The 13,702-nt window shown below is 45.9% G+C and overlaps 1 protein-coding gene across 1 annotated transcript in view; it reads right to left on the bottom strand.

Moving 5' to 3' along the window:
* LOC142312790 (uncharacterized) overlaps positions 1-10,171 on the bottom strand; it is a 60,844-nt gene extending 50,673 nt beyond the window's left edge. The window contains exons 1-4 of the mRNA XM_075351779.1: positions 10,055-10,171; positions 9,936-9,999; positions 7,550-7,628; positions 3,857-3,923 (exon numbers count right to left, since the gene is read on the bottom strand). Of these exons, the coding sequence (XP_075207894.1) occupies positions 3,857-3,923; positions 7,550-7,628; positions 9,936-9,999; positions 10,055-10,171 (327 nt within the window). The remainder of the gene's footprint in view (positions 1-3,856; positions 3,924-7,549; positions 7,629-9,935; positions 10,000-10,054) is intronic.
* Positions 10,172-13,702: the final 3,531 nt, after the last annotated feature.

The following is a 13,702-nucleotide window of genomic DNA, read 5'->3' as shown; positions in this document are numbered from 1 at the left end:
TCAATATGACAACGTAACATTAACAAAATCTGTGAAGTACCTGTGGATCTAAAATGCTCACTATACCCCTAGATAGAATCCTTGAGGGGTCTAGTTTCCAAAATGGTGTCACTTGTGAGGGATTTCTTCTGTTTAGGTACCTTAGCGGACCTGTAAATGCAACATGGTGCCCGCAATCTATTTCAGCCAAATTTGCTTTCCAAAATTCAAATATTGCTCCTTCTGTTCCGAGCCCTCCCATTTGTCCAAACAGAGGTTTCTGATCACATGTGGGGTATTGACGCGTTCATAAGAAAGTGGGGAACAAGTTTTGGGGTCCATTTTGTTGTGTTATTTCTTCTAAAAGTGAATAAATTTGGGGTACAGCAACATTTTTAGGTAAAATTTAATTTTTGCTTTTTTTTCATTCCACATTGCTTTTGTTCATGTGAAGCACCTGAAGGGTTAATAAACTTCTTGAACGTGGTTTTGAGTACTTTGGGGGTGCAGTTTTTAGAATGGTGTCACTTTTGGGTATTTTCTATCATCTAGGCCTCTCAAAGTCACTTCAAATGTGATGTGGTCCCTAAAAAAATGGTTTTGTAAATTTTGATGTAAAAATGAGAAATCGCTGATAAACTTTGAACCCCTCTAACTTCCTAACAAAAAAAAATTTTGTTTCCAAAATTGGTCTGATGTAAAGTAGATAAGTGGGAAATGTTATTTATTAACTATTTTGTGTCACAGAAATCTCTGGTTTAACGGTATAAAAATTCAAAAGTTGAAAATTGCAAAATTTTCAAAATTTTTGCCAATATTCAATTTTTTTCATAAATAAACGCAAAAAATATTGTCCTAAATTTGGTACTAACACGAAGTCCAATATGTGACGAAAAAACAATCTCAGAATCACCGGGATCCGTTGAAGCGTTCTAGAGTTATAACCTCATAAAGTGACACTGGTCAGAATTGCAAAATTTGGTCTGGTCATTAAGGTGAAAATTAGCTCCGTCACTAAGGGGTTAACCACTGGTGGTGTTCTACTGCCACTTACTGGTGTTTCTTGCAAATGCAATCACTATCTGATACTGTAGTCATATCACATTGGATATACAGTACCTTCCCAAAAATATCAGAGTTCAACCCGGTCATTGAATGATCACACTTATATCGATATTAAATCACAATGACCACTGATGCATATTTGTAGACTGTGCCTGATGGCTAACTAAAAAATCTTTCCTAACCTTGCCATCCAAAGAGAAAAAAATCCTCTGACACATTGAGAAAACTGGCAAGGAATTTAGAGAGAAGTGCTCAGTCACCTCATACAGCAGAGAAATTAATAAAACATACAAAACCCCATAATAGGTATTTTGTGAGGAGGGCCTGAACCCCCATATTCAGCAGAGGTCGCCACCATTCTGTGCTGCTGCAATCTGTGCCCAGTATGCCCTATCTCTTACTGGACTGTGGTGTGGAAGAGGCTCAACGGGGTCCTGAACCTACAGGTCAACACTTGGTGGGACATTTGCCATATGGGGGTTTGGAGGTCCACAACAAGGGTGTGGCGCCCCTGAGGCTTCCGTATCCACAGGAACATTGCACCCCAGCCAGAGGTGTGATGTCCCAAAATTAAAGTAAACTAATTTCCGTAATAGGTGCAGAACATCTGCAGCATGAAAAACTCATCAAACACTCATGGTGGAATGTAGCGTAAAACTATGAAAAGTCTTCTGTAAATAGCAGGAAGTTATAAGTCTACAGTAGACTTGTCCCAGAGGCCAAAGTGTAAACTACAAGATTAGTCGATTTGCAAGATTAGTCAATTTGTTGTTTTTTTTCCCCCAGCATTGAAGTGGCGCTTTAAATGTAAGTCCCCTTCACCCTCTCATATACTCACTTTCCGGCAGCTTCACCTTTTACCGACACTGTTCTGGTCACTCGGCGCTAGCTGTAAGTCAGGAATTATATCATAACGAAGCCAGAACAAGGCTCTCATAGACTTGTATTGAGTTGTGACCAATATCGCCGGAGCCCGACCAGAGTAGTGGTGAGAAATGGTAAATCTGCTGGAGGGTGACTATATTGCAGGGGTCAGGGGACTAAGGGGTACTTTACACGCTGCGATATCACCAGCATTTGCTGGCGATGTCGAGCGCGATTGCACCCGCCCCCGTCGTACGGCCGATATGTGAAGATCGCTGCCGTAGCGAATATTAGCGCTACGACAGCGTCACACGCACATACCTGCTCTGCGACGTCGCTGTGACAGGCGAACCGCCTCCTTTCTAAGGGGGCAGTTCGTTCAGCGTCACAGCGATGTCACAGCAGCGTCACTGAACCGCCGCCCAATAGAAAAGGAGGGGAGGAGATGAGCGGTCGGAACATGCCGCCCACCTGTTTCTCTTCAGTTAACCATGGTTATCTCTAAAGAAACACGTGCAGCCATCATTGTTCTGCACAAAAATGGCCTAACAGGGAAGAGTATCGCAGCTACAAAGATTGCACCTCAGTCAACAATCACATCATCAAGAACTTCAAGGAGAGAGCTTCCATTGTTGCCAAAAAGGCTCCAGGGCGTCCAAGAAGGACCAGCAAACGCCAGGACCGTATCTTAAAACTGTTTCAGCTGCGGGATCGGACTACCAGCAGTGCCGAGCTAGCTCAGCAATGGCAGCAGGCTGGTGTGAGTGCTTCTGCACGCACTGTGAGGCGGAGACTGCTTGAGCAAGGCCTGGTTTCAAGGAGGGCAGCAAAGAAGCCACTTCTCTCCAGAAAAAACATCAGGGACCGATTGATATTCTGCAAAAGGTACAGGGAGTGTACTGCTGAGGACTGGGGTAAAGTCATTTTCTCAGATGAATCCCCTTTTCGATTGTTTGGGACATCTGGAAAACAGCTTATTAGGAGAAGAAGAGGTGAGCGCTACCACCAGTCTTGTCTCATGCCAACTGTTAAGCATCCTGAAGCGATTCATGTGTGGGGTTGCTTCTCAGCCAAGGGAATCGGCTCACTCACAGTCTTGCCTAAAAACACAGCCATGAATAAAGAATGGTACCAGAATGTCCTCCAAGAGCAACTTCTCCCAACTGTCCAAGAGCAGTTTGGCGCCCAACAATGCCTTTTCCAGCATGATGGAGCACCTTGCCATAAAGCAAAGGTGATCGCTAAATGGCTCATGGAACAAAACATAGAGATTTTGGGGCCATGGCCTGGAAACTCCCCAGATCTTAATCCCATTGAGAACTTGTGGGCAATCATCAAGAGACGGGTGGACAAACAAAAACCAACAAATTCTGGCAAAATGCAAGCATTGCTTATGCAAGAATGGACAGCTATCAGTCAGAATTTGCTCCAGAAGTTGATTGAGAGCATGAGGGAGAATTGCAGAGGTCCTGAAGAAGAAGGGTCAACACTGCAAATATTGACTTCCTGCATTAACTCATTCTAACTGTCAATATAACCTTTTGGTACTCATAATATGATTGCAATTATATTTCTGTATGTGATGTAAACATCAGACAACCACAATTAAAAACCAGAGGGCAACAGATCATGTGAAAATATCATTTTGGTTTCATTCTCAAAACTTTTGGCCATGACTGTAAAGTACCCCTTACTTTAACGCATTATTGCAGCAGTGAAATAAAGAAAAATCGCTGGAGGGGTGTCTTAATATAGACCATTATATGCAAGGGAGAAAAAAAGCATTTTTAATACATAGAACACAAAAATCTGATTTAAAGAAGCCCGTTCCCAATTACACATTCCCTTTAAATACACACTCTGTACATTATATACACTGCCCATATGTTATATACACCCTATACATTATATGGTGTCTGGCAGTGATTGACTTTACATCGTGCTTTACCGTAATCTCTGCCGGGGTCAGCGGTCTGGCGTACGGGTTCACACCGGGCTCTCGCAGCGGAAATAACCTGTAACAATATTCTGGATTATAGTGTATGAAGATAGAAACTGATGGCTCCCATCCAGGATTATCACTGGATAGAAACGTCCAAAAGAGAGGATCCAGCAGCACTTCTAAAAGGGTAGACTTTACTCCATCAGTTAAAAAAAATGACAAAAATTGGAAACAGACAATGCAGAGATCCCCCTTTATGTTGGTTTACGCGTTTCAAGGCTGAATGCCTGACTAACGTGAAAATATATGGCGTTCCCTTGATTTAAGACTCGGCAGAGAGGCAGGGGCGGACATATCATTGGTGCAGCCGCACAGGTGCCCATGAGGTAAGGGGGTCCCATTTCTACCTCCAAAGTCGGGGGAGCTGTAAGTGGGCAGTTTTGATGAGTTATTGGACTGCAAAGGGCCCATTTACTCTTTTTGCACCGGGCTCCTTTTCCATCTGTGTAGAGTCACACACCCCATTACATGATCCCAAAGAAAAATACCTAAACAAAATGAAATATAACCACCAAATGACTTAATTCAAAGACACATTTCACACATTAATAAATCCTTCCGTTAAAGGGAACCTGTTACGAGATTTGGGGCCTATAAGCTGCGGCCACCACCACTGAGCTCTTATATACAGCAATGCATTTTAACATGCTGTATATAAGAGCCCAGGCCACTGTGTAGAACGTAAACACTTTATAATACTCACCTAGAAGATGACTTCAGTGCAGACCAGTTGTATAGGTGTCTCCGTTCTCTGGGACCGTTGCCTCCTCTTTCGGCCATCTTTGCTCTCCTTCTTCTGAAGCCGGCGTGCATGTGTGCCGCCCCTGCAGCGGTTGAACCGCTTGGATGCGGGGTGTTGCTGTGGCTCGAGGGTCTCCGGACCCGGGGGCTCGCAGCCACTTCAAATACAAAGGGCGTATTTACAGGGGATAAGAGTTCGTGATGCCACCCGTGGTTCGCGGTAAGGGGAGTACCGCCACTGTTGATGGGAGTACCCAGGGGAGATGGAGTGGGGCAGCCAAATGACGTTCCCTCCACGGATAGTGGAGGCTCCGGGACTCTGGATGGTGAAAGTGGTGTATGGGAGCGTGGTGCAGGTTGGAAGCAGGGGAGGACAGTGTACTCACTCAGGCAGTGTTGGTAGTGATGCGACCGCAAAGCAGACACAAAGGTAAACCAAGTCTCTGGGTGCCGCTGCCACTTCAGGGGAGCTCGTCCGGGAGTCCGCTCCCTTTCGTATTGCTGATGATCTGTACCTTGCCTCCATGCACTGTATTTTAGTGTTCTTTTTGACCCCTATGCTTGAAGCTGTCGGGGTCCCACTCCCCACTGTTAAGTAGTGAAGCTGTGCTCTCGATGGCTGACACTTGGAATTTCAGTGGGCCGCATAAGCTGGAAAGCCCTATCCCCCTCTTTGTTTTGATGCCTTCGATCTCTGAGCTCTTGGGGAAAGTTCATAAAGAGACTATCCACCACAGGGTAATTATCAGGTTGCGTGAAGCTACTCCCTGATCTAGAGTCCTAGTACCCCGCCGTGCTCGGTACCGGTTCAGTTACTAGGTACTCCAGTGCCGACCGTTCCCCCAAAACTAAGCCTGGCACCTTTCACCAATACCCTGCGACCGAGTCTCCAACTCCTTCGGTCCCAGACCACCGTTCGCGACCTAGACAAAAGTCCCCAGGGAGCTCCAACTCCCAGCTCCTCACTCTTTGGGAGCTACTACTACACTGACTAAGCTTTACTCTCCACTTCCTCTCACTGACTTCCTCCCTCCCACCAGTCTGCCTGCCCCTTAGGCGGATGGCCCTGTTCCAGCTAGACCGCCCACTGGTGTGCCTGACAGGGTGTGGTGTGAGGTGTGACTAGGATTTGCATGCTGATGGAGCAATACCAAAAGTTAGAATCCCACAACTCTGGGGGGTTGAGTCCTGCACCAGACAAGAAAGGGGTGCAGTACCCTGTGATGCCCTGACTAGTCCAGGGGCGTCTCACATGATTCGTCCTACGTCATGCACACAGGCCGGTATTGAGGTCCTGCGCAGGCGTGCTACAATACTTTGATCTGCCCTGCACAGGACCTCAGCACCAGCGAGTGTGTATGACCTAGGACACGTCATGCACACCGGCTTCAGAAGAAGGAGAACAAAGATGGCCGAAAGAGGAGGCACTGGTCCCGGAGAACGGAGACACCTATCCGACCGGTCTGCACCGGAGTGATCTTCTAGGTGAGTATTATAAAGTGTTTTTACGTTCTACAGAGCGGCCTGGGCTCTTATATACAGCATGTTAGAATGCTGTATATAAAAGCCCACTGGTGGTGGCTGCAGCTTATAGGCCCCAAATCTGGTGACAGGTTCCTTTTAATACAATATTAGATTAGGACGTTTGTTCAGACCTTTCGGATAAGAGGTGTCCAGCAGTAAAATTCAATAAGCATCATGTATTGAGGAGGGTTCATCTGATCTCCACCTCTTAATGATAAATTAACCCTTTCTTTCCTCCCAAAACTCAAAACCACTAAAATTTACTCCATAGTCCTGCAAAAAATATGGTGATACAATGACCGGATTGGCAGCTTCTCTATTGTGAGAATCCCTTAGATGTTCATTAATCTTCTGTTTCAACTTCCTTGTGGTGCAGCCAACAGATTTCATATGGCACGAGTTACAACAACTTGTGATTTTTGTGACCATGTGATGGCAGGAGGGGTTCGTCTCTGGTTTTACTCAAGGGAACACCATATGTTTTCAAGTTGTGATTAAGAGGCATTCAGCCTCAAAACGCGTAAACCAACATCATGGTGGATCTCTGCTTTGACTGTTTACAGTCTTTGTAATATTTTTTAACTGATGGAGGAAAGCCTGCCCTTTTAGGAGTACTGGATCCTCTTTTCTTTACGTATCTAAGTTGTTGGAACGTTTGATGCCGGGCACACGGGGGACAGGCGAGCTGGATATTTCTTGTGTTTCTCTATACTATCACCACGGGATAGTTAGCCCTCCGACAACAAGACTGTGCTACTGCCTACAGTAATAGGAATACAAACCGTCAGCTGGGACAAGTATTGGGGATTTAACTTCTGGGTGTAAGGTCTTGTTCACACACTGCGTTTTTACCCGCGTTTGTTTTGCGTTTTTGCTGCAGAAATCTTTTGAGAAAATCGTTGTAACATTTCTGAAGACATTCCCCAGCAAAACCTATGGAAAAAAAATAGCTGTTCGCACAACTGCGTTTTCTTCTCAAGAAAATTCTTTCTGTAGAATTTCTTGAGAAAAAGAATGTGCATGTCACTTCTTTCTGCAGGTACCTGCGTTTTTTGCCATAGATAATGGTAAAAAAATCGCCGAGACTAACTTTAAGGAAAAAAGCACCAAAAATGCACCAAAAACACGTAAAAAACGCATGCGTTATTGGTGCGTTTTTTTAATGCAAGTGCGCTAATCTTTTAGACTCTCGAGAAATTTCTTGAGAAAAATCCTTTTTCCAGTGTGAACAGAGCCTAAACAATGATCCCATTCATTGACAGTAAACAGGTCTTAAAAATGATGGAAAATTAAAATTCAAAATCTATTAGTTGCAGAAACATATGTAGCAATATGGACACTGGAAGTAATACCATCCCCTACCCTTAGACTCACCACTGGATGTAGGAGTGATTGGCTTCAAGTTCTTGATAATCGTTCCACCAAAACTGATGAATAGTCTCTATTGTTACCCCTGATTTTTGGAAGAGAATCTATCAGTCAGTGTGATACCATAAATGTATTTATTACTAACCATTAATGATAAGTGAGCACTAAAATGCTTCAGTGCTCAGTACTCAATTCGAGCAGGTTGGACGCTCGTGTACAAAATGTAATGGAAGTCAATGAGGAACGCAAGCATTTTTAGGGAAGCCCCTAACAGGAGGGCAGGGGACGCAATCTCTCTCTCTTATCACTATTAAAGGGGTGGTTTACCCATATTTTTTATTTTCTAGATCGATATGTTGAGAAACAATGTTTCTCTCAAATACCTCATGTTGGCAATAGTGCCTGTGAGAGGCGCTATTGCGGACCGCTGTTCCCCATGGCCTGAACCCCGGATCCGTGACCTCGGGGATCCAGTGATGTCACGTTAAGTTCTAGTTGACCTCACATCACCGCAGATGGCCGCAGTCTTCCTGAGCTCACTGGGCTGTGGGCGGTGTTTCACCGCTTGTCACAGTCCAGCATGTCTCCTGCTTGCAGCGCTCTGCTGTGAGAGAGGAGGGAGCTAATGGGTTGTACTGAGCGGTGATGAGCCGTGAAACACCGCCCACAGCCAATCACTCACGGACACTGCGGCCAGCAGCTGTGATATCAGGTTAACAGGAACTTGACGTGACATCACCGGATCCCTGAGGTCACGGACCCCAGGGGTCAGGCATGGGGAACAGAGGTCCGCAATAGCGCCACTCACAGGCACTATTGCCAACATAAATGTGGCGCCCTGGACAAGCCAGGTCGTCACAGGTACTACACCAACACACCCCACACTCCCGGTCAGGCACACCAAAGTCAGACAAAAACCCTTGTTGCCTTCCTCCAGGGGCTGATGTCCACACCAGGGGGTGGGCCAGGCGGTTGGTCCCGCCCACCGAGGAGTTCACAGTCCTGGAGGCGAGAAAAAGAGTCAGTGAGAGTTGGAGAGTGAAGTGGAAAAGGAGCAGACAGAAAGTGGTCCGGGTGTGTGGCCTGGACAGAATAGCAAGGTTGGCAGACGGTGGTGACCGTCTGCAGGAGTGGCCTATTGGAGCTAGCCGTAAGGACCGTGGACGGGCGGTGGCCCGGCGGTACCGGACCAGTACGCAAAGAGAAGCCAGCACCATCCGGCAGGGGCTTACGGACCCCGACAAGGCTAGGAGTCGCTGTGAATTTGTCAAATCCGTTAGCGAAGGGAACCTCCTGGGTTTCCCAGCAGCAAAGTCCCGACAGAAGGCAACAGTCCAACCGAGAGAGGGAAACACAGTCACCGCCAAGGCTAAAGTTCCCAGGGCCAGAGCCTGCGGGTAAAAGGGGCTCCTTCAGCATCCTTCAAGCTGGGGAGCGGGTTACCGGTGGGAACCCATCGGAACCGTACACACTACACAGGTGCAGGGAAAGGCAGTCACCATCAACCTGCCGGGAGAAGAAACACCGCAGTCGTCTGTGAGACCCGTCCATCCAGCCGTTTGTTTTACCGGAGACTTTGTGTACATCATTGGCTGAGTGAGTACCACCGTGCCGTGCGGCACAGCGCTGCCCCCGCGACCCTGCACCTGGCCAGGCCCCGTAACCCGCCTGCAATCCATCCCTACCCCATCACCGGGCCTCGGGACAACCAACCCCCTACCCACGGAGGGGAGAATTAACATCCAGGCTGCTCTCTGTCATCGCTCCCGGGATCCCTGTCCAGAGCAGCGGTGGTGTCACCAATCTCACCACAATCGTGGGTGGCGTCACGGACAATATCAAATCCCCACAATCAAATCCCCTTTTCACTCACGGGCGAGGAACGCCGCTCGAGTCCCCGGGATCCGGCCCACCGCTCGAGCCACCACTGAGCAGCAGCAGCAGCAGCCGGACCCGAGCAGTGGGAGAGCGCAGCGTCCCCTCCTCCGCCCGCGACATAAGGTATTTGAGAGAAACATTATTTCTCAATATAATATCGATCTAGAAAATAACCATCTGAAAATAAGTTTAAACAAACAGAGATGCACTGTAAAGCATGGTGGAAAGGGAACAGCCAATGCCACCAGATAGTGGATTCCGACTTACTAGGGACCATAAGTAACAATAGAATAAAGATAGACCAGATACTTTTTGATTATTGTGTTTCTGGGAAAGCTGTGCGACCACCAACATTTGGGCTTGTCACTCAGCTTTCCCAGTGTCCTGAATGGCAAATCTGCTTCAGTATACAATAATACAGAGAAGGAGTAGGAGATATATCACTATGTACATGTTGTTGTTGAGGAGTCTGGGAAAGTATGAGAAAATAGATAAGACCACAGATTTTACTGACCGTGAGGCTGAAACTCTATCTGGTTCTGGTAGAACCGCAGGTTTGGCATGTCTTCTGGAGAATCCTATGGAGAAACTGTGTAAGTCGGATGCAGGGACAGAATCATTAGAGGCACGCACCGATCTGACTGGAATTGGTGATAAAATAACTGGTTCCAGGCAATATAAATGTATACAATCAGGATCATACGTCATTGCTGCTATCTTTAGGATTTTGCCTCTAGTTTGTGTTGCCATATTGCAAGACCCAGAACTTTTTTATATTTCAGTCAGTGGCGCTGTGCGACGGCTTGTTGGATTTTGTGCAGAGCTGTACATTTTATTAATACATTTTTGGGGTACATACAAAGTTTTGCTCGCTTCATATTGATTTTTATGTGGCAGGTGAAGCAACTGAAAAACTGCAATTTTAGAGTTTTGATTTTTTTTTTTCCTTTATGACATTTCCCTTTTGAAAATTAATCTTTAATGAACAAAATATCATTTTTTAATGGTGGAAAAAAATGGGTGATTGATACTTTTATTTATTTTAAATTTATTTTTTTACTTTACTTTTTATTTTTTAGTCCTCATAGAGGGACTTGATCCTATGATCACGTGTTATGACAACAATATGGCAACAACAGGGGTCCCAGCTACCACAGCCATCCACCCTGGGAACACACATGAACAGATAGATTCCCAGATACAGCTGCATTTAAGGGGTTGACGACAGTGAACGGTGTCGGATCCAATTGCTATTCTTAGGCGTCATTCACACATTGAGTGTTTGGTGAATTTTTTTACCTCAGTATTTGTAAGACAAAACCAGGAGTGGAACAACTAGGAAAAGTATAATAAAAACCACTTCTGTATTTATTACCTACTCCTGAGTGTAGCTAAAAATACTGAGGTAAAAACTCACAAAAAACTGAATGTGTGAACATGGCCTTAGAGGCAGAGACCAGCCTGTGACCCAGCAGGCTTCTGCCTTGTTTGGTGCAGGTTCAGGTCCTGACTAGGGATTAGCAGATCCGTACTGCGTAGTTTCAAAGGTACTCTGGTGCTGGGCCCATGATTCTGGGTGTTTGATCCGGATCCGGCACTCGAGAAATAAAAAAATAAATAATACAGTAATAATACTAATAAAAAAAAATATGACTGAATCAAGAGCTTCATACTTACCGAGGCTCCGTCATGGCGGCAAACTGCTTCAAGGTAGTGCATTCACTTCCGGCGCCACTCATTATATCATCGGATATGCACTGCTTTCCTCACCCACCGGCTGCCCTTCCATCTGTGGTTAGTTGCAGTCAGACGTTCCCCCAGCCTGTGTGACAGCGTCTGACTGCAACCACTCATAGGCACAGTCTGTGGGTCAGTATCAAGGTCTAAAAATAAATAAAATAATTGGTGTAGAGTCCCCCCATATTATGATACCTAACATAGATAAAGCCCATGGCTACAGGCTGCAGCCTCAGCCGTGCAATTATCTTGGCTGTGTATCAAAATAAGAGGAACCGCATGCAGCTTTTTTTTTATTTTTTAATTTAAATAAATAATTTAAAACAACGGCATGCGGTCCCTCCCAATTTTGATACAGCCATGATAAAGCCCGACAGCTGGTACTGGCATTCTCAGGCTGAGGAGGTCAATACTTATTGTACCACCCCTAGCCTAAAAATGGCAACCTGTAGCCACCCACGATTGTCGCATCCATTAGATGCGACAAGCTCGGAGCTTTACCCTGCTCTTCCTGATTGCCCTGATGTGGTGGCAATCGGAGTAATGAGGGGTTAATAACAGCCCACAGTTGCTACTAAGCCCTAGATTAGTGATGGCAGCATCTATGAGACCCCCCCATTACTAATCTGTAAGTGAAAGTAAAGAAACACAAACACAGAAAAAATCCTTTATTTGGAGTGAAATAGAAAAAAAACACCCTCTTTCACCACTTTATTAACCCCAAAATACCCCTGCAGGTGCGGCATAATCCACATGAGGTCCCACGACGATTCAGCCCTGCTATATCCAAGTCACAGCAAGCGGCCATAGAGCATGACTGCCTGCTGTGACTGAAGACAGAGACTGAGCCACGTGATCAGCGGTGACGTCACTCAGGTTATTTGCAGTCACAGCTGAAAGTTCCCACAGTCCTCCACCTGGGACAGCAAGTAACCTGACCTAAGGTGATCTCAGTAAAGACAGTGAACTCACCTGCATCTCCTTGCAGAAAACACATCACATTTTTTTGCCAAGAGATGCAGATTCAGTGCTAAAATTTTAACACTATATTCATGCACCCAATTTACACCTGGAAAAAAACTGCCTCAATACCACGGCAAAAAAAAACAACCAAAAAAAATGTTGTTTTTTTTCTGCTAGGAGGTGCAAATTTGGTGCTGAAATCTGGCACAGACCATTTCAGCACCAAATCTGCACTTCCTGGCAGAAAACCGTGGCAAATCACCTGAGTGATGTCACCACTGATCGTGTGGAGCAGTCAGTCTGTCTGCAGTCACAGCGGGCATTCATGCTCTATAGCCGCTCGCTGTGAATGAGATGTAGCAGAGCCAGGATCGTTGTGGGACCTTGTGTGGATTATGTTGGACCTGCAGGGGTGTTTTGGAGTTAATAAAGTGGTGAAATAGGGTGTTTTTTGTATTTTATTCCAAATAAAGGATTTTTTTGGTGTTTGGTTTATTTACTTTCACTTACAGATTAATGATGGGGGTGTCTCATAGACGTTGCGATTACTAAAATAGGGCTTAGTGGCAGCTGTGGGATGTTATTAACCCCTCATTACCCCAATCGCCACCACATCAGGGCAATCGGGAAGAGCTGGGTAAAGCACCGAGCTTGTCGCATCTAATAAATGTGACAACCTCGGGCATCTACAGGTTGCTATTTTTAGGCTGTGGGGCAGCCTAATATCCATAGGCCTCCCCAGTCTGAGAATACCAGCGCCAGGTGTCGGCCTTTATCGTGGCATGGTATCAAAACTGGGGGGACCGCACATCGTTTATTAAAATAATAATTAAAAAAAAGCCGCATGCAGTTCCTCTTATTTTGCAACACAGCAAAGATAAATGCAGGCTTGGGGCTGCAGCCTGTAGCCATGGTTTTATCTGTGCTGGGTATCATAATATGAGGGGTCTGTACGCCAATTGTTTTATTTATTTTTAGACCTCGATACTGACCCACAGACCGTGCCTATGAGTGGTTGCAGGCAGACGTTGTCACACAGCATGGGGTAGCGTACCTGACTGCAACCAATCACAGACACCAGGACAGCCAGGGGCAGGGAAAGCAGTGCATATGCGAGGAGATAATGCGCAGTACCGGAAGTGAATGCGCGACCTGGAAACAGCTTGACGCCATGACACACAGCCTCGGTGAATACACCGCGCATGCTCCTACCCCCCCTATCCATTCCACCACCATTTTTAATCGCCGGATTCTGGACTCCATAGACTTATATGGGAAGTGGTTTCCGGATTGGAGATGGATTTAAAAAAAAAAATTAACAGGGACCCGCTGGTCCAGGTTATCTGTGAGTCCACCCATCTCTAGTCCTTACCCATCTCCACACAAACCCCAACCTGTTCCTTTACATATACATCTGTCATGGAGTGTTAAGGGGTTAATTATCTTGCAATAGGGCCAATAATAGCCAGCAAAGTGAGATTAGCTACTCCTGGGGGTAGTCATATCCATGACTGTAGATCTGCATGTCCGTTGCTGTTCTGCTCCCAAAGTTGCTCTGAACAGAAAAATATATATTATGCC

This window comes from Anomaloglossus baeobatrachus, chromosome 5 (genome assembly GCF_048569485.1).
Source record: "Anomaloglossus baeobatrachus isolate aAnoBae1 chromosome 5, aAnoBae1.hap1, whole genome shotgun sequence".
Classification (NCBI taxonomy): Eukaryota; Metazoa; Chordata; class Amphibia; order Anura; family Aromobatidae; genus Anomaloglossus; species Anomaloglossus baeobatrachus.
Note: the sequence above shows the minus strand (reverse complement) of the source record. Positions and strands in the feature narration are given on the sequence as shown.